Source organism: Anolis sagrei, chromosome 6 (genome assembly GCF_037176765.1).
Source record: "Anolis sagrei isolate rAnoSag1 chromosome 6, rAnoSag1.mat, whole genome shotgun sequence".
Lineage (NCBI taxonomy): Eukaryota > Metazoa > Chordata > Lepidosauria > Squamata > Dactyloidae > Anolis > Anolis sagrei.
This window is the reverse complement of record NC_090026.1, coordinates 36,726,171-36,747,169: the sequence shown is the minus strand read 5'-3', so window position 1 is coordinate 36,747,169 and position 20,999 is coordinate 36,726,171. Positions and strand designations below refer to the sequence as shown.

Here is a 20,999-nt window from a genome sequence, read left to right as displayed (position 1 = left end):
TTATACTCCAGAAACTTCGTTTTTGTGACTGCCACAAACTATGTTGAATTGGTTGAGAGGCTAGGAGATGTTTGTTGAATATCTCCTAGATCAGTGGTTCTCAGCCTGTTGGTCTCAATGCCAGAAATACAACTTAATGATGTAACATTAGAAAATGTTGACCATTTTCGATAACTTGGCAGCCACCTCTCCACAAAAGTCAACATTGACACTGAAATTCAACACCACCTGAGCTCTGCGAGTGCAGCTTTTTTCCGAATGAAGCAGAGAGTGTTTGAGGTCTGGGACATCCGTAAGGATACCAAGGTGATTGTTTATAAAGTTATTGTCCTACCAATCCTGCTATACGCTTGCGAGATGTGGACTGTCTACAGACGTCACATGCAACTTCTGAAATGATTCCATCAGTGCTGCCTCCGGAAAATCCTGCAAATCTCTTGGGAAGACAGGCGGACAAACGTCAGCTTGTTGGAAGAAGCAAAGACCACCAACACTGAAGCGATGGTCCTCCGCCATCAACTCCGCTGGACTGGCCATGTTGTCCAGATAGCCGACCACCGTCTCTCAAAGCAGTTGCTCTATTCTGAACTCAAGAACGGAAAATGGAATGTTGGTGGACAGGGAAAAAGATTTAAAGATGAGCTCCAAGCCAACCTTGCAACTTGCAACTTTTCACATGCAACTTCTGAAATGATTCCATCAGTGCTGCCTCCGGAAAATCCTGCAAATCTCTTGGGAAGATAGGCGGACAAATGTCAGCGTGTTGGAAGAAGCAAAGACCACCAGCATTGAAGTGATGGTCCTCCGCCATCAACTCCACTAGACCGGCCATGTTGTCCGGATGCCCGACCACCGTCTCCCAAAGCAGTTGCTCTACTCCGAACTCAAGAACGGAAAATGGAATGTTGGTGGGAAGGAAAAGAGATTTAAAGATGGGCTCAAAGCCAACCTTAAAAACTCTGGCATAGACACTGAGAACTGGGAAGCCCTGGCCCTTGAGCACTCCAGCTGAAGGTCAGCTGTGACCAGCAGTGCTGTAGAATTTGAAGAGGCATGAATACAGTGTGAAAGAGAGAAATGTGCCAAGAGGAAGGCGCATCAAGCCAAACCCGACCAGGACTGCCTTCCACCTGGAAACCAATGCCCTCACTGTGGGAGAACATGCAGATCAAGAATAGGGCTCCACAGTCACCTACGGACCCACCGACAGAACACCGACCTTGGAGGACCATCATCCTCAGACTACGAGGGATCACTTAAGTAAGTAAGTAAGTAAGTGGCCTTCAACTCCCAGAAATCCAATCAGCTAGTAAATTGGCTGGGATTTCTGAGAGTTGTAGGCTAAACACCTGGGGACCCACAGGTTGAGAACCACTGATCTAGATAATCAACAAATATCTAGAAGATATAAAAGTTTTTGCAGTTTAATAAACATTTTCCATGTTTTTATGATAGAACCAATTAAGACAGAATGCCCCTTGGTGTTGCAGTGGGTTAAGCCGCTGAGCTGCTGAACTTGCTTAGTGAAAGGTTGTAGGTTTGAATTCGGGAAGCGGCATGAGCTCCCACTGTTAGCCCCAGCTTCTGCCAACCTAGCAGTTCGAAAACATGCAAATGTGAGTAGATCAATAGGTACCGTTCTGGCGGAAAGGTAATGGTGTTCCATGCAGTCATCCTGGCCATATGACCTTGATGGTGTCTAGGGACAACACCAGCTTTTTGGCTTAGAAATGGAGATGAGCACCAACTGCCCAGAGTTGGACACAACTGGACTTAATGTCGCGGGAAACCTTTACTTTACCTAACTCAGGAATAAAAATTGTGTTATATAGTGTTATATGGATTCAGCCAGCCACAGCTTGAATATATTTTTTAAAAAATCTAAAAAGCTAACCTTGGTTTAGCCATTTTATATAAGGGGCACAGTTTTACTATGCCATTGTTTATAATGGCACTTGAGAATCCATTAATTTTGGTACTTATGAAGGCTGTGGAACCAAACTATTACATATATTACATGTAATATTACTAATAATATAACGATATAGTGCTATGGTGCAATATAGCAATGTTTAATGCTGATATTATACTATGCTAATGACATAATATATTGTATGTAATATATACCTTGTAAGCCACTCTGAGTCCCCTTTGGAGTGAGAAGGGCGGCATATAAATGTCGTAAATAAATAAATAAACTCAAGTAAATCCCGGAACCCTGCTGTATAGTCAATTGCAATGAGCAACAGATATGGGAAACAATACATGTGACAGAAATTTGAAGTAACTGGTTATGTTTAGTTTGGATAAAAACTCTCCATGAGAGTAAGAAAGTGTTCTTCACATACTTGAAGGACAGAGTCAAGGTCTTCTGCAGAGAGCAAGGCTCCGTTCTAAAATTAACTGCTAGATTAGATTGGGAGAAGCATTTTGACAGAGCGATTTGACAATACAAAATATTGCTTAAGCTGAGGGTGAATTCTCCTTTTCTTGACACCCTTCATAGTTAAGCCATTGGAGATGTTCTTTCTATTGGTTATTCTGCAAGCTTGGACTAGCTGAGCGGTTCTCAACCGGTGAGTCCCCAGATGTTTTGGCCTTCAACTCCCAGAAATCCTAACAGCTGGTAAACTGGATGGGATTTCTGGGAGTTGTAGGTCAAAACACCTGGAGACCCATCGGTTGAGAACCACCAGACTAGACATCCAACATCCCCATCAATTTTTTTGCATGGTATTAACCTCCACTTTGAAGCCTCCATGTGAAGAAACAAAACCATATTACTTCCTCCTCTTCAGGTACATCATGGGATTCATCAGCAAAGAGCGGGAACGGGCCATCCTGAGCACAAAACCCCCAGGAACCTTCCTGTTGCGTTTCAGTGAGAGCAGCAAGGAAGGTGGGATCACCTTCACATGGGTGGAGAAGGACATCAGCGGTAAGGAAGAGGGCCCTGAAATTAGATAGGGCTAAGTTGTTGTGAGTTTTCTGGGCTGTATGGCTATGTTCCAGAAGCATTCTCCCCTGACGTTTTGCCCACATCTGTAGCAGGCATCCTCAGAGGTTGTGAGGTCTGTTGGAAACTAGGCAAGAGGAGTTTATATATCTGTGGAATGTCCAGGGTGGGAGAAAGAACTGGAAATTAGGCAAGTGGTCATTTGCAACATTCACACTTGCCTCAAGCATACAAGAGTTCTTTCCCCCACCCTGGATATTCCACAGATATATAAACCTCACTTGCCTAGTTTCCAACAGACCTCACAACCTCTGAGGATGCCTGCCATAGATGTGGGCAAAACGTCAGGAGAGAGTGCTTCTGGAACATGGCCATACATCCCAGAAAGCTCACAGCAACCCAATGATTCTGGCCACGAAAGCCTTCGACAAAACTTAGACAACACTGCTCAGCTATTTACATTAATTCTGTGTATTGTTGAAGGCTTTCATGGCCGGAATCACTGGGTTGTTGTAGGTTTTTTCGGGCTATATGGCCATGTTCTAGAGGCATTCTCTCCTGACGTTACACCTGCATCTACGGCAAGCATCTTCACTACCTCTGAGGATGCTTGCCATAGATGCAGGTGAAACGTCAGGAGAAAATGCCTCTAGAACATGGCCATATAGCCCGGAAAAACCTACAACAACCCTACATTAATTCTATTATAATTTTTATCTGTTTCAGAAATTTAATCGATTGAATGTATTGACTGAACTTTTGAATAGCTTTTCGAAACCTATATTTCTGAAACAACTAGAATAGCCTTCAGGCTTCCTTTTAAAAATTCTGCTCATGTTTTGTAGGCGTCATCGAAAAAGAGGCATTTCTCTGTGCGAAAGAATGAAGAATATTTCTTTTAAATTAGTACTTTTCATTTGCATTTTTATCAGCAGTTCGTAATACTATTTTTTCAATTGTTGCTTGATTTATTGGGAGCAGTTTTTTTATTTCTTTTCCTTTAAAAAAAAAATCTGATGAATCAATTGCCTACTTCCCTGCTTTTGAATCAATGTGCACCTTTAGAGCCACACTTACTATGCAAGTAAGGTCTGAAGCAAAGATCTATTATTGCAGACCTGCTGAGATCATCGAAACGGAGGTGGCAGACATTGAACTTGGGAGTTTCTGCATTTATAGCATATCCTCTACTTTGGAATTCGGCCAGATTGACATTTTGGTAATTGCAGAAGCTACACCAGTGTCTGGCAGCCGTATTACAAATAGCCTTTCCACAAAGTTAATGTTCAGGGCCATCGTAGCAGCTCAACCCATTATTAAGAGAGAGCACCATCAATGTCAGAAAGATTTCTTTCTTTTCAGACTTTTACCGGGAAAATGCATTTGGTAACCTTTTTGCATTGTTGGGTTTTTTTTTCTTGGGGAAAATTGTATGCGATGTTCCTTTTTACGCTGTTGTGTTTTTTTTTCTAACACTCATGTAAAACGTTTGACATAGGAAAGAACCAAATCCAATCAGTGGAGCCATACTTGACTTACTTAGGTGATCCCTCGTAGCCCAAGGACGATGGTCCTCCAAATGTAGTGTCCTGGGGGTGGATCCGTAGGTGGCTGTGGAGCCCTATTCTTGATCTGCATCTTCTCCCGCAGTGAGGGCATCGGTTTCCAGATGGGAGGCAGTCCCGGTTAGGGTTGGCTTGATGTGCCTTCCTTTTGGCACGTTTCTCCCTTTCGTCCTCCATTCATGCCTCTTCGAATTCTGCAGCACTGCTGGACACAGCTGACCTCTAGTTAGAGCTCTTGAGGGTCAAGGCTTCTCAGTTCTCAGCGTCTATGCCACTGTTTTTAAGGTTGGCCTTAAGCCCATCTTTAAATCTCTTTTCCTGTCCACCAACATTACATTTCCTGTTCTTGAGTTGGGAGTATAGTAACTGCTTTGGGAGATGCTGGTCGGGCATTCAGACAGGGTGGCCAGTCCAGCGGAATAATAATAATAATAATAATAATAATAATAATAATAATAATAATAATAATAATTTATACCCCGCTACAATCTCCCCAAGGGACTCAATGCAGCTTACATGAGGCCAGGCCCACAGTACATCAGTAAACAAAGGCAATAACAGAAGAAGAAGAAGAAGAAGAAGAAGAAGAAGAAGAAGAAGAGGAGAAGGAGGAAGAAGAAGGAGGAAGAAGAAGAAGAAGAACAACAACAACAACAACAACGTTATTTTTCTACCCCGCCTCCATCTCCCCGAAGGGACTCAGGGTGGCTTACATGGGGCCAAGCCCAAGGCAGAATACAATTAAAAACAAAGCAATAACAATTAAGACAGCATAAAATGGCATAACAATAATAACAGTAACAGCAGACTAATTTTGGAGGAGGGAAAGAAGACCACTATGCGAGCTGGTTAAAAGATAAGGGGGCGGGAGCGAGAGAAGGGCATCCCCGGACAATCTTAAGGACCACGTGGGCTCGTAGGGGAGGAGGCGGTCGCGCAGATAGGCAGGTCCTGAACTGTTTACAGCTTGAATTGGGACCGGAAACTTATTGGCAGCCAGTGGAACTGTTTAAATAGGAGGGTTGACTGCTCCCTGTAACTTGCTCCAAATAACAATCTGGCCTCTGAACTTTTCACCAGCTGTAGTTTCCGAACAGTCTTGAAGGACATCCCTACTTAGAGTGCATTACAGTTGTCTAATCTTGAGATAACTAAAGCATGGACCACCATGGTCAAGTCAGACTTCTCGATGCATGGTCTCAGCTGGCAGAGTTGATGGCATAGGAGCATCGCTTCAGTGCTGGTGGTTTTTACTTCTTCCAGCATGCTGACATTAGTTCTCCTGTCTTACCAAGAGATTTGCAGGATTTTTCAAAAGCAACCCTGATGGAATCGTTCCAGGAGTTGAGTGTGATGTCTGTAGACAGTTCATGTTTCACAGGCGTATAGAAGGATTGGGAGGACAGTAGCTTTATAAACAAGGAAAATTCTGCAAATCTCTTGTGAAGACAAGCGGACAAATGTCAGCGTCCTGGAAGAAGCAAAGACCACCAGCACTGAAGCAATGGTCCTCCGCCATCAACTCCGCTGGACTGGCCATGATGTCCAGATGTTTGATCAGCATCTCCCAAAGCAGTTGCTCTATTCTGAACTCAAGAACGGAAAACGGATTGTTGGTGGACGGGAAAAGAGATTTAAAGATGGGCTCAAAGCCAACCTTAAAAATTCTGGCATAGACACTGAGAACTGGGAAGCCCTGGCCCTTGAGCGCTCCAGCTGGAGTTCAGCTGTGACCAGCAGTGCTGTAGAATTTGAGGCACGAATAGAGGGCGAAAGAGAGAAACGTGCCAAGAGGAAGGTGCGTCAAGCCAACCCCGACCGGGACCGCCTTCCACCTGGAAACCAATCCCTTCACTGCGGGAGAAGATGCAGATCAAGAATAGGGCTCCACAGTCACCTACGGACCCACCGACAGAACACCGACCTTGGAGGACCATCATCCTCGGATTACGAAGGATTGCCTAAGTAAGAAGTAAGAAACAAGCACCTTGTTCTCCCTATGGATGTCCCAGGAAAAAATTACTGGGAAAATGCATTTGGTAACCTTTTGCATTGTTGTTTTTTTTTTTTTTTTCCTTGGGGGAAATTGTATGTGATGTTCCTTTTTATGCTGTCAGTTTTTTCTAACCCTCATGTAAAACCTTTGACATAGGAAAGACCCAAATCCAATCAGTGGAACCATACACCAAGCAGCAGCTCAACAGCATGTCCTTTGCCGAGATTATCATGGGTTACAAGATCATGGATGCCACCAACATCCTCGTGTCCCCACTTGTTTACTTGTACCCGGATATCCCCAAAGAGGAGGCCTTTGGAAAATACTGTCGCCCTGAGAGCCAGGAACATCCCGAAGCCACCGACCCAGGTAGTTGTTGGCTTTCTGTGCTCTTCTCCTCTGTCCTTTGGTGGTGATGGGATTTCCAAGGGAGTTCACCTGTCTGTGGTGCATGTGCCTTACACAGGCTGTATTTTAGCTTTTTTAAAGTGACAGTTCAATCTTCCAGGGCTGGGAAACCTTAGGTTAAAGTTTGTTGTCTTGCAGTCCCAAGATCGCCCTTTGAACAGCATCCATTTCACAATAATATTGTCATTTGGTTATTTTCCAAATGCCCCTCTCACAAGAATTAAAAGACTATTTTAACAAGCATTTACCAAGGCAATATCTCAATACCCATCTGGACCCTAATATAGTTCTGGGGTGTGTTTTGGTTTTGTCCCCTTTCTGCTTTTCATCATATTCAAACTAATAAAATATTTTTTCCCAACACCCCAGCAGGTACTGCTCCATATCTGAAGACCAAGTTCATCTGTGTGACCCCGTGAGTATTCCCTCATTTTAAGGGGATGGGAAATAGGTAGAGGTCTATACTGCAATTAGATAGAATTTGTTTATACCTAGGATGGTTTCAAAGCCAATGTGGTCTAGTGGTGTGAATGTTAGACTCACACTTCAGGAGAGAAGGTTCAAATCTCTGCTCTGCCATGGAAACAGGAGCCACCAGTGGTGCAATAGGTTAAGCCCTTGCGCCAGCAGGACTGCTGACCAAAAGGTCGGCGATTCGAATCCAGGAAGTGGAGTGAGCTCCCATCTGTCAGCTCCAGCTTCTCATGCTGGGACATGAGAGAAGCTTTCAGCAGGATGGTAAAGCATCCAGGTATCTCATAGGCAACATCCTTGCAGACAACCAATTCTCTCACACCAGAAGCCAATGTGGTCTAGTGGTGCGAATGTTATTCAAATTGGGCCCAGTAAAGGTGCCAGATCTTGTCTGAGCTTGCAGGCTTAGCATGATTAGCTAAGGAGAGAAGGTTCAAATCTTTCAGGAGAAAAGGTTCAAATCTTTGCTCAGCCATGGAAACAGGAGCCCCTGGTGTCACAATGGATTATACCCTTGTTCTGGCAGGACTGCTGACCAAAAGATTGGCAGTTCGAATCTGGGGAGTGGGATGAGCTCCCATCTGTCAGCTCCAGCTTCTCATGCTGGGACATGAGAGAAGCTTTCCACAGGATAGTAAAACATCTGGGCGTCCCCTAGGCAATATCCTTGCAGACGATCAATGTTTTCACACCAGAAGCGACTTGCAGTTTCTCAAGTCACTCCTGACATGAAAAAAAGCCAAGGAAACACATTGGCTGATCTTGGGCAAGGCATGCTCTCTCAGCCTTGGAGGCAAAGGCAAACCTCCTCTGAACAAATCTTGTCAAAAATTCCCCATAATAATTTGCTTCAGGTTCTCCATAAGTCCCAAAGTACTTAAAGGTAGACAATAAGAATATATTCTTGACCATCTGTTTCACTAGCTAGAGGCCTCTGTTCGGAAACTTCATGGCTGCTATCACTAAATGTAGCACAAAGGGACGTTGTAAACTGGCTACCTTGTCCCGGTTCCACTCCATCTCCTGCTGCACAGTGAAAGAACAAAATTGCATAAAGATTTTTTACTTATGTGATAACATAAACATAGTAATACCAATACAATGGATAGTAAGATAGAACTCGCATTGTCTCAATTTATTTCCCTTCTCCAAACAGTATTTCAAGTGTGTGTATTGAGCTCTCGCTATGTCCTACTGCACAGAGCAACGTTAGTGGTTCTGGAGCTGGGGACTGAATTATTTTCAAATCAATAAAATGAACATCCTTGCTGTTCCCTCTTTTTTCTCTTTCCCTCCTCCATTTTGTCTTTCCAGAACAACCTGCAGCAGTACTATTGAACTGCCCATGTCTCCCCGCACACTCGAATCCCTGATCCCTTTTTGTAGTAATGGGGAGGGAGCTGAAGGAAATGCCAGTGGACAATTTGGTAAGTGTGGGGACAGATTGATGCACTTGTGTGTGGGTATTTGTGTGCGTGGGTGGCAGGGGGAAGCTCTGTTCCTACTCTATCTGTATTTGATGTTTGTTTGATGGCACTATGTAACAATTTGAAAAGAATTCTGTTCCTGGTTTGAAAGTGTTATTTCCTATTTACTTGTGCAGTGCTTACTTTGAAAGTAGTTGTTATACTCCAGAAACTTTGTTTTTGTGACTGCTAAAAACTATGTTGGATTGATTGAAGTTTGATGAGATAGTCTTTGAAAAACTATAACAAAGTGTGCTGTAGGATATTCCTGAAAAACAAAGTTTTTGCAGTTTAATAAACTTTTTCCATGTTTGTATGATAGAAACAATTAAGAAATTAAATTTATAACCCAGGAACAAAAATTGTGTTACATAGGACCTCATCACACTAGAGAATGAATCCACTTTAAATCCAGTTGCTACCTCCTGCGGAATTCTGGGGTTTGTTGTTTAGTGGGGCTGTTAAAGGCTCCTCCCTAAACTACAAATCCCAGAACTCTACAGGAGGCAGAAACCAGATTTAAAGTGGGTTCATTTTCTAGTGTAATGAAGTAATGAATGATAAATAAACACTTGTGTAAATCATACTCATTCAACAGGTCTATTCTAGTTTAGTCTCACAATAGTCACACAAAGAAAACATGCAGTTCCGCGCACAATGCAAGTTGTGAATCTGACTTCTTTCAGGAGAGGCTCAGCTACATCTAGCCTGGAGAAAACTCTCTCCTGCAACTAAATCACATTTCTGTTTTTTTGTCCCCTTTCCTGCAGAGTCATTGCAAGTCTTCGACATGGAGATGGCTGCTGAGTGTGCCAACTCGCCCATGTGACTGGCCCAAGCAGGGCATCTGACCAGCTCTGGCTTCCTGGCATGAAACGTCTCCTTCTCTTGCACCATTGTGGAGCCTCCTTCACCTCGGCTCTGCTCCAGTGGGAGATGCTTGATCCTGGTTTCTCTTGTAGCCACTCGAGTGCCTCCTTTGCTGGTGGCTCGTCGCCTGAGCCTCTTGGCTTGAGGAAGGGCCCTCCCACTTAATGTTAGTAGGGATTTACCCCCTTCTCCGCAAAAGTATTTTTCCTTTTGTATAAAAGTTAGATTACGGGGTGTCTTATTTTGCTAGATCAAGTGCCTCTTCATACCCACGCCCTTGGCAGTACTTCTTGGTCTCCTGTCTTTGTTTGCTTGCATGCTGCAAAAGGCTTATTCCTCCAGCTGATAGTCACAACCAGATGTTTTCTCAGTATTCAAGCAAAAGATTGTGCTAAAGAGACAGGCAGAATGCTCTCTGCTGAGCATAGGGTGGGGATGGGCAATAAATAGGATTGCTTCTTTAAAAATAAGTGCAATTTTGTTTCGTACATTGTTGATTTATAATTTTTCTCAAACGAATACAAACCTAAGACAACAGCCCTACAAAGTGACGTGACTATGAGTCCCCAGAGTCTACATTGGCTTGGTCACTTTGGACTTTGAAGCTGGTGCGTCACTAGTATTTGGAAGTGTATATTTTTCAAACCTTTTAGCAACTTGAGCCATATTGATGGGTACCAGTGGCCAAAAGAAGGATGCTCAGGTTCATAACCATGTAATACAAAAGTGAATGAGTAATATCCCCAGGATTGACAAGTATATTCATGGCAGAACTATGTTTGGAGTCCAAGCCATTCAGCAGAAAGTCCAAATTTCCCTGTAATCTTTCTCTCTGTTGTCCCTCTGTCTCTCTTTCTCTTTTTGTCTCTTATGCAAAGTTTCAAGTCTAGGGGACTCTCATACCCTTAAGGCTTTGAGTCCAGATAGTGCAACAAGAATGAAATACTAGAGCTTGATGGCTGGCAGATGAGTTGTCGGCAATTAATTTTTGTTATTATTTATTTGCACTTTTATGTTGCCCTACCAAGAAACGTAGGACAGCATGCCTGTTTTTTCCTTCCTTCTTCCCTCCCAAATCCAGGCATGAATTCTGATTTATTCTCACAACAGCCTTGTGAAACAGCTTCAGCAACAGTGAGTGGCCCATGGTTGTCACATGAGCTTTGTGGTCAAGTGGAGACTTGAACCTTGTCTCCCAAGTTCCATCATTGCTGTAAATTAGGAGCAAAAGGAGAACATATTGAAAAGATGGTGTCTCTTCCTATATTCCAATGCTTCGTTGCTTGAGCTAGCCCAGCCTTTTGCCCAGAAGCCTGTAAATGTGTTGAATGACAACTCCCATAATCCCCTAGACAGCTGGCTGGGGTTAGAGGAGGTATAGTCCAAAATGCCTAGATATACCCAATTGGTGAGCTCTGGGTTAACCAGTTCCTTCCTTTTATATCTCCAGCTATACTTGGAGATGTTCTCTGTGCAGTCTTTGTGTTCAGATCCACAGCGCTCTCTGTTATGCCCGTTTCCATAATTTGTGGTTTAGTAGTTGAACTCTAGATGTAAACAGTGCTGTGAATTAGGGACTTTCGTATTAAAGGTAAAGGTAAAGGCTTCCCCTGACATTAAGTCAAGTTGTGTCCGACTCTGGAGGGTGGTGCTCATCTCCATTTCTAAGCTGAAGAGCCAGCATTGTCCATAAACGCCTCCTAGGTCATGTGGCCAGCATGGCTGCATGGAGCGCTGTTACCTTCCCGCAGAAGCGGTTCCTATTGATCTACTCACATTTGCATCCCTAGGAGGCCTGATGGACAGTGCACAATAACTAAAGTTTATTTGTTAGCCCCAGCTTCAGACTGCTAGGTTGGCAGAAGCTGGGGCTAACAGTGGGAGCTCACCCTACTCTCCGGATTCAAACTGCCAACCTTTCCGTCAGCAAGTTCAGCAGCTCAGCAGTTTAACGCCACCTGGGGGCCTGTTAACACTCTGGTGTTAGGAACAGAGAATCTGGATTCTGTTTGTGGTCTTGTTTTAGTTGTTGGACTTCGGATTGTTATCCCGTATGTCCATGGAAGAGAGGGATAAAGTCAGTTTTTCCTCAGTATTACTTAGAGGCATGGGCCACGCTTGCTCAGGGCTTCTGGGAGTTGTAGTGCAGCACACCTGGACAGCACCAGGTGTGGGTAGGCTACTATAGGGTCACTAGCTAGTATACAGTTGCACTGGTTGCTTCTAACCAAATAGCTTATTTATGCCAAATTCCATTTTGCATCGTTTGTCTCTTTGCTCCTTCCGACATCATTTTCCTGTTTCTGTATAGCTAACTGCTCTCTAGGAATATAACAATTTAATTTGTTTTGTATATTTTATTGCTGTATCTACAGGCTCCCACTTTCTCTTAAATAAAGTCTAATATCATATTTCTCTGGCGGATTGTAATGAGTGATTTTTTCTGTGTTGGTTGTCAGTGGAATGATTCCACACAGAAGACGGACTTGTGAAAAAAGCTGGAAGAAATAGGCATGGAGCAGTGAATATAGTATATGGCCCCACCTGCATGACCATTTCATGTAGCTTCAAAAAGGTATTGAAGAAAGTGGTTTCGTTGTGCGGATGGTTACCTGGGAAACCAGTTTGAGGCCTGGACGATGATTACATGAGTCACAAAACATTGATACACATTAGAGTGTTGTTTTGCATGGTTGCCTGGCTCCTGCAGTTTCAAGTTAGCTTTGAACTGCATTACATGTTCAGTGCCTATATGTTTGACACAAAAGTAATCTTTTGTTTACACCTTATAGTCTGACTATTTTAAATAATGCCATACATGAAACAAAGCCTGTGTACGTGGAGCCACCAGAAACTATCCCAACTATCCATGTGGATTATTTTGGAATCTGAAATATTTAAGATTTCAGAATTTCAGATAAAGGATGCTCTATCTCAGTGTTTCTCAACCTTCCTAATGCCACGACCCCTTAATACAGTTCCTCATGTCGTGGTGACCCCCAAACATAAGATTATTTTCATTGCTACTTCACAACTAATTTTGCTACTGTTATGAAGCATAATGTAAATATCTGATAGGCAGGATGTATTTTCATTCACTGGACCAAATACCTGATATGCCCAAATTGGAATACTGGTAGGGTTGGGGGGAAATAGACCTTGTCATTTGGGAGTTGTAGTTGCTGGGATTTATAGTTCACTTACACTCAAAGAGCATTCTGAACCCCTCCAACAATGGAATTGCACAAAACTTGGCATACAGAACTCCCATGACAAACAGGATGTATTGGGAGGGTTTGGTGGGCATTGACCTTGAGTTTTGGAGTTCTAGTTCACCTAAATCCCGAGAGCACTGTGGACTCAAAAGAATGATGGGTCGGGACCAAACTTGGCATTAAAATCAATATGCCCAAATGTGAACTCTGGTGGAGTTTGGGGAAAATAGACTTGACATTTGGGAGTTGTAGTTTCTGGGATTTATAGTTCACCTACAATCAAAGAGCCTTCTGAACCCCACCAATGATAGAATTGGGCCAAACTTGCCACACACAACCCCCATGACCAACAGAAAATGCTTTTTTTTTCTGATGGTTCTTGGCGAGCCCTCTGACCCCCCCCCCCCTTGCGACCCCTCCAGGGGTCCCGACCCCCAGGTTGAGAAACACTGCTCTATCTATCCATCTCAAAAGGGTGAAGGGAGAGACCTGTGGCTGCCCAAATACTGAGCGCAGCTCCCAGCAACCCCACTCAACAGAGCCAATAGAGTGGTCGTAAGTAAAGCTAAAGGTTTTCACTGATAGTAAGTCTATTCGTGTCCTGCTCTGGGGGTGGTGCTCATGTCCATTTGTAAGCCTGAAGAGCTGGCGTTGTCCGTAGACACCTCCAAGGTCATGTGGCCAGTATGACTGCATGGAACATCATTACCTTTCCACCAAAGGTATGTGGTCTACTCACATTTGCATGCTTTCCAACTGCTAGGTTGGTAGAAGTTGGGGCTAACAGTAGGAGCTCACCCCACTCCCTGGATTCGAACCACTGACCTTTTGGTTAGCAAGTTCAGCAGCTCAACGGTTTAACCTGCTGCTTCCCCAGGGGGACACCAAATAGTCGTAGCTGACCAAAAACATCTGGATGGAATTAAATCCTTTTATCTTGGCCCACCTACGTATTGAATTCCTGGGCCCAGTTCTGAGTGTTTCCTGTTAAGAGGGACCCTAACAAATGATTGTCTAAAGAAGGGTGGCCATGATAGTGAAGGATATCTTATTAGTGACATGGTTTAGTTATCCACTCAGCAACGGAAAGCCACTGGGTGAACTTGGGTGGGTCACACGTTTAACCCCAGAAATTCCACGATAGAGTTGCGATAAGTCAGAAATTACTTCAAGGCATGCAGCAACAACGTGGAGCTTGGGCACATGTATGTTCCTTTTGAATGAGGCGCAGACAGTTATTCTTTTGTTTTTGTGCTCCATCCCCAAACCTCCACCTGCAAGGCAGATGTCAAGCCCCCAAAGGGGCTGCCAGTTCTGCTGTTTCCTGGTGGGAAGGGAAAGGAAGAGGAAGGGAAGCCAGATAATGAAGCTACAGTTGTTCTGGGCTCCTGGAAGGAAGGAAGGAAGGAAGGAAGGAAGGAAGGAAGGAAGGAAGGAAGGAAGGAAGGAAGGAAGGAAGATGAAATTAGATACAGGGTTAGAAAGCATCATCAAGTTTGCAGATGACACCAAATTGGGAAGGATAGCCAATACTCCAGAAGACAGGAGCCAAATTCAAAATGATCTTAACAGATTTGAGAGATGGGCCAAATTAACAAAATGAAGTTCAACAGGGACAAATGCAAGATACTCCACTTAAGCAGAAAAAAATGAAATGCAAAGATACAGAATGGGGGACAATGCCTGGCTCGAGAGCAGTACGTGTGAAAAAGATCTTGGAGTCTTTGTGGACAACAAGTTAAATGAATCAACAATGTCATGCGTCAGCAAAAATAGCCGTTGGGATTTTGGCCTGCATAAATAGAGGAGTATAGTGTCTAGATCCAGAGAAGTCATTCTACCCCTCTATTCTGCCTTGGTCAAACCACACCTGGAATACTGTATCCAATTCTGGGCTCCACAATTGAAGGGAGAAATTGACAAGCTGGAATGTGACCAGAGGAGGGCAACTAAAACGATCAAGGGTCTGGAGAACAAGCCCCATGACTGGACACTGCTGAGGGTTTGGATGAAAGAAAATCAAATCAAATTATTAATTTGCATTAATGAGTATGAAATAAAAGAATCACCACCACTGGAAAGGGGAGAAGGGAGAAAAAATGAAGAAATACAAGGACAGCATCATATAACAACAACCCATTATAGAGAACAATGGAAGTACTTTGTATTTAGCCTGGAAGCAGACCAGCAACCAGTGGAGTTGTCGCAACATGGGAGTCATCCTCTCACGACATGGCACTCCAGTTAGCAATCTAGCTATGAGTCCAGGATTATCCCCAGTCTGCAAACCTGTGTCTTCAAGGGGAGTGCGACCCCATCCAACACAGGTTGAAATTCCACACCCTGATCCACCTCTGTCTTGTCTGGATTCAGTTTCAGTTTGTTGACCCTCATCCAGTCCATTACTGATGACAGGCACTGGTTCAGGCCAAGACTGGCCTTCACGTACACTTGTAACATATCTGTTGGGGGGGGGGGGCAATGTTGAATTTTGGCACCTGGTTTAATTGAGTCTTTATTCCTCTTCTGTTGCAGTCCACAGTGGTACAAAAAAAAACCCAGTTCTAAAGGATTTCTCTATCCTTCGAAGTAGAATTTTCAGGTGTATGGGAAAATCCAGTGAAAGGACACCTTTAAGCCTCCTGTTCTATGAGCCTGTGAACTTCCTGGGGCCTGGACCAATATGGAATTGTGCAAAAGGTTGTATTAAACAGCTCCACTGGCTGCCGATAAGTTTCCGGTCCCAATTCAAGTTACAGGTTATCACCTATAAAGCTCTAAATGGTTCAGGACCTGCCTATCTGCGCGCCTTACGAGCCCACACGGTCCTTAAGATCGTCTGGGGATGCGCTTCTCTCGCTCCTGCCCCCATCTCAGGCGCGGTTGGTGGGGATGAGAGAGAGGGGGCATTCTCGGTGGTGGACCCCCATCTCTGGAACTCCCTCCCCAGGGAGATTAGGCAGGGACCCTCCCTACCCACATTCCGTAAGGAATTAAAGATGTGGATGTTTCGTTGTGCCTTCGACTGATGACCCGTATGACAAACGATTGTACCGTGATTTACTTTCGCCATATCCTGATCCTGTTTAATTGCTCTATTTCCATAATATCTTCTGTGCCTTTTATGTTCCTATCCACCTTACTGAACTATTTACCCTTTAATCAATTCATATGTTGGCCTCCTTCCCCCCTCCAAAATTGGGTTGCTGTTGCTTGATACCTGTTTATTACTGTTATGCTGTTTATGCTATTTTAATTTGTAATTTGCTGTTGTTTTTGCTTTTAATCTGTATGCTGCCTGGACTTGGCCCCATGTAAGCTGCCCCGAGTCCCCTTGGGGAGATGGAGGCGGGGTAGAAAAATAAAGTTCTTCTCCTACCTTTCTAACTATGAATGATTATAAGGAAGGGCCAGGAATATTCTCACTCATTAATACATTCAGCACACACACACACAAAGTAAATTCATAACACACCAACATAAAAACATGAGTGTTTATGTCCCAGAATGTGCCACGTCTCTCCTTTCCGTTCCAGAAGAACATGTGCAATAATGGACAAACTGTCCTCATCAGTTATTACTACTTTTCTAACTGAATTCCTAATAAGTTGGAAAGGAACACAATGTAACTGCCAGGCTTTGGAAGAGAGAAAAAGATTGGTGATATGCTGTCACCATGTGGTCATTTCCAAACACTACAGCTGTAATTCTAGGCTCAAGTCTCACTGCTTTGAATGCGATAGCAACAGTATGCCTACTTCTGGTGTAAAGAGGACAAAGACCAAGGCCCTTTTCTGTTCCTGGTCTTTGGCAATATTCTGATATTTTAAATCTGTTTTTCCTCTCCCAAATGGTTGTGCCTAACCTAATAACATCTATATAAATAAAAATGCAATGTTCGTTTGTGGGATTATTTATTTATTTATTTACTGTCCTTGTATACCGCCGTTTCTCAGCCTAACTGGCGACTCAACGCGGTTTACAACAGAATATACAGTACACAGTATACAATTAAAACCGTAAAAAACATAATACACAATATTTCACATAAATCACAATCCAATACATCTCCTAACTAAAATCGTGGTCCCATTGCATCATCCATATTACCAATCCGTAGTCGACACATTCATTGCACCGAATTAACCAAATGCCTGCTTGAACATCCAAGGATTAACATAACTCAAAAACCACTGGACAAATTGCCACCAAATTTGGCCACAAGACACCTACTAATCCAAGGAGTGACCATCACTAAAAATGATTTTTTCATTTGGGAGTTGTAGTTGCTGGGATTTATAGTTCACCTACAATCAAAGAGCATTCTGAACCCCACCAACAATGGAATTGAACCAGACTTGGCACATAGAACTCTCATGACCAACAGAAAATACTGGAAGGGTTTGGTGGGCATTGACCTTGAGTTTTGGAGTTGTATGGATCTGGACCAAACTTGGCATGAATACTCAATATGCCCGAATATGAACACAGATGGAGTTTGAGGAAAATAGACCTTGACATTTGGGAGTTGTAGTAACTGGGATTTATAGTTCACCTACAATCAAAACGCATGCTGAACCCCACCAAAGACAGAATTGGGGAAACCTTCTCACACAGAACCCCCATACTTAGGCCATTCAGTCCAACTCCCTTCACAAGGGCAAACTCAGCTTATTTTGAATGTTGAATTACTCCCGGCCCCGTCTCAGGTGTGGTTGGTTCCTTTAATAGATATTAGTTTTGTAGTTTTGTTTTTATCAAATGTCTTCTTCTTTACTTCCAAGTGACACCCGCATTAATACTCATCATCTTGAGCCACCTTCTTCAGATCTCTCACTGAAATGGAGGAGACATTCAGCCGAGTTTTTTTTAATATATATATATATACACCAACATCCACAACATTTAGATATTGAAAGAAAGAGAAATTGACAGATCTCTCCAACCTGGCTCTTCGAGCAAGCTTTCGCAAATGCAGTGTAACAGGTAAATATGGAACTACAGAAGAACTTGACAATGCAACTGGAAAAACAATTTCGTAAGGAGACGCAGATGATTTATGTTTTTATTGGTTTTGTATGGTTTTTATATTATATGTTAAATGTTTTTAACTGTATTTTCTGTCTGCTGGGACACCGAATTGTTGCCAACTGTAAACCGCCTTGAGTCGCGTCCGGGCTGAGAAAGGCGGGATACAAATACTGTAAATAAATAAATAAGTTCATTTTTGATGAAGCTTTACTGAAAGCCACTACATTCAAAGATTAAGATAGAGTACAGGTTTAGTCTCCCTTATAAAAAATGCTTGTGAGCAGAGTGTTTTGGGTTTTAGATATAAAAAAAAAATTAAAAAACTGTGGAACACCTGTATTTGCACATAATGAAGAGGGGCCAACCAAGGGCAAGATGGATGGTATCCTTGAAGTGACTGGATTGACCTTGAAGGAGCTGGGGGTGGTGACGGCCGACAGGGAGTTCTGGCGAGGACTGGTCCATGAAGTCACAAAGAGTCGGAAACAACTGAATGAATGAACAACAACAACACATAATGAGATATTTTGGACCCACATATAACCATAACATTAATTAATGTACATGTACGTTTTATATACATAGCTTGAATATAATTTTATACAATATATTTAATAATTGCATGCATTAAGCAAAGTTTGTGTACCTTGGACTATCTCGGCCACCCATGTGGATAATTTTGTATTTTGCAATATTTCAGAATTCTGGATCAGGAGGCTCAACACATAGTGCTGCCAGATTTGTTCATCTTTCAAAATTCTCTGTCCTCCCTCTCTCCTGATATAGAAGGATTATGATTAGAACCTCACTGATCTTAACCCAAAGCTCTTGGAAACACACTCTAGGAGCTCAAAACAATCATCCCATCTGTTTTATCTTGACCTTTTCATCTTTTTAATAACAGTTATCCCCAATGGGGGTGGGATTCTCATCAGGAGAGTGAGAGAGGGTCTCATGTAAGATTGCAACAATCACTCTTTTCCAGCTATTTCATTGAGCCAGCTCTGTCCCTCACAACTATTCTCATTGACAAGCCCTTGTTCTCCAGCTTTAGACACCCACCTTGCCTGAATTTAATCTATTTTGAGCTTATGTTGTTGGAGCCATTTCAATGCAATAGCAGAGATTGCTTAAGCAGAAAATCACAGTCATTAACATTAATCTTGCTGCAGCCCCCTCCTTGTTTTCCCAAATCCAGTTCACTGCTTCTACACTTGTTTATAACCTATTTTTACAGCTGTTTGTCAATATCTCTCCTCCATTTTATCCCCTACGTTTCTTCCATGAAGTCTATGTAAGTAGCTGCCACATTCCTCAGCGAAATAGTTTGTGTGACAGATCCAGATTTCAGTTGTAGTCCAGCTGAATGATAACATTCCTTTGTATTTATTTAATTTTATGAGAGCCAAGCATTTAACAGATAAAAAACAGGACACTTGTGACCAGGCCCATAGCGAGGGGGGGGGGGGGGGGCTAGGGGTTCAACCCTCCCCGAAATGTTTCAGATTTTTTTTTAAAAAAAAAACTGGTTTACTCATGAATTTTAACTGGTTAACCCAATCCCCATGCTAAGTCTATGAGATTCAAAAAATTAAGAGTCCCTCCAGAACTGCAAGCACTATCTCAAGCAAATATTGGCCATTTATTCACACTGTCATTACTTGCAGCAATAGCCGATGTAGTTGTTCTGGTACATCTGTACCAGGAGCTCCAACTTTATTTGCTTTGTATTAAATGTTTGCTTGCAGTCCTAGGTTTCAGGAACTCTGCAGATAGGTGGCTTCTCTGGTTGCAGTCATAGGGCAAGTCACCTGTCCATCATTGTTAAGTTTTGGTCACGCCCCTTGCTCAGGGCAATTGGGAAGGGAGCCATTTTTAGTTAGTCTCAGCAAAGTAAGCTTATGTATAGGATGTGTGTAAGCTTCCCCTGTACAAAAGCTTCAACCCTTAAGACCTTCCGGGGGAGAAAGGTCTTAAGAGTCTCCAAAGAATTTTCAGGAAAACAGCCGTAAAGACCAAAGAACTCCAGCTGGAGAACATCTACTGCCTTGCTGGTAGGTCCACTCGACGTTTGAGACGCAGTTCGACCCGGTAGCAGAGCCCACATCAGTAAGGGTTAGATTACAATCAGCCTGGGAGAAGTTAAAAAGGGGATTTTCCTTTAAAGAAGAAGTTATTGAAGACAGTTGCCTGTTCTTCGTAGGCAAGATTAGGAATTCACCAGTTGCCTAAAAGCTTGGAATCATTTGCTTAGCTTTACTGAAGACAAGAGAAGTTTCTGTTTGATTGTTCATTAATAAAAGACTTTGTTGTACTTCTCAAGCCATCTAAAGACTGTTTGTGGTGGAAACCTCTGAGAACTTCTCTTTAGGCCCCCTGGCTTCCCACTAGGCAAAGGTTGCACATCCTATTCTAAAGACAATTATTTACAGGCCCAGCGCATGACAGAACAGTAGTGAAGCAACCAAGTTGGGGGGGGGGGATGTTGAATGCTCTCATTAAGGAGGCCAGACTTGGTGGAGGTGGTTGACAAGGGCGGAGCTGCAGGCTATTGAAGGCTGCTCTGCCCCCTGCTGTGCTCTTTGCTTCAGCGTGAGCTAGGAGGCAGGTTTCAAACCCCCCCCCCCCCGAAATTTCAACCCCTCCCGAAATTTTTTTCTGCTACGGCCCTGCTTGTGACTATGCAAAATCAGTGTGTGGTTACAATGGCATCACCGCATGGATGCACAGACACATGCTTTTTTATAGTTACTCCCAAAACTCTCCACCCAAAATAGGCAAAATAGCCACTGGCCATCTATCTATCTATCTATCTATCTATCTATCTATCTATCTATCTATCTATCTATCTATATGCTCTGTTCATTGTGAGTGACATCATAACTCAAAAACCGCTGGAGGAATTGCTACCAAAATTTGGCCACAAGACACCTATTAACCCAAGGAGTGACCATCACTCAAAAAAAATGGGAGTTGTAGTTGCTAGGATGTATATTTCACTTACAAAGAGAATTCTGA

The 20,999-nt window shown here is 43.1% G+C and overlaps 1 protein-coding gene across 5 annotated transcripts in view; it reads left to right on the top strand.

Annotated features, from left to right (window-relative positions):
- The window catches only part of STAT3 (signal transducer and activator of transcription 3), a 77,236-nt gene extending 65,082 nt beyond the window's left edge, over positions 1-12,154 (top strand). Inside the window, exons 20-24 of one of the 5 annotated variants that reach the window (XM_067470023.1) lie at positions 2,799-2,938; positions 6,674-6,886; positions 7,298-7,340; positions 8,714-8,826; positions 9,636-12,154. In XM_067470023.1, the coding sequence (XP_067326124.1) occupies positions 2,799-2,938; positions 6,674-6,886; positions 7,298-7,340; positions 8,714-8,826; positions 9,636-9,694 (568 nt within the window). In that variant the 3' untranslated portion in view covers positions 9,695-12,154. Of the gene's footprint in view, positions 1-2,798; positions 2,939-6,673; positions 6,890-7,294; positions 7,345-8,713; positions 8,827-9,635 lie in introns of those variants that run through there. The other 4 variants (XM_060780966.2, XM_067470022.1, XM_060780964.2 and 1 more) reach the window with 4 other exon arrangements.
- The last annotated feature ends 8,845 nt before the right edge of the window (positions 12,155-20,999 follow it).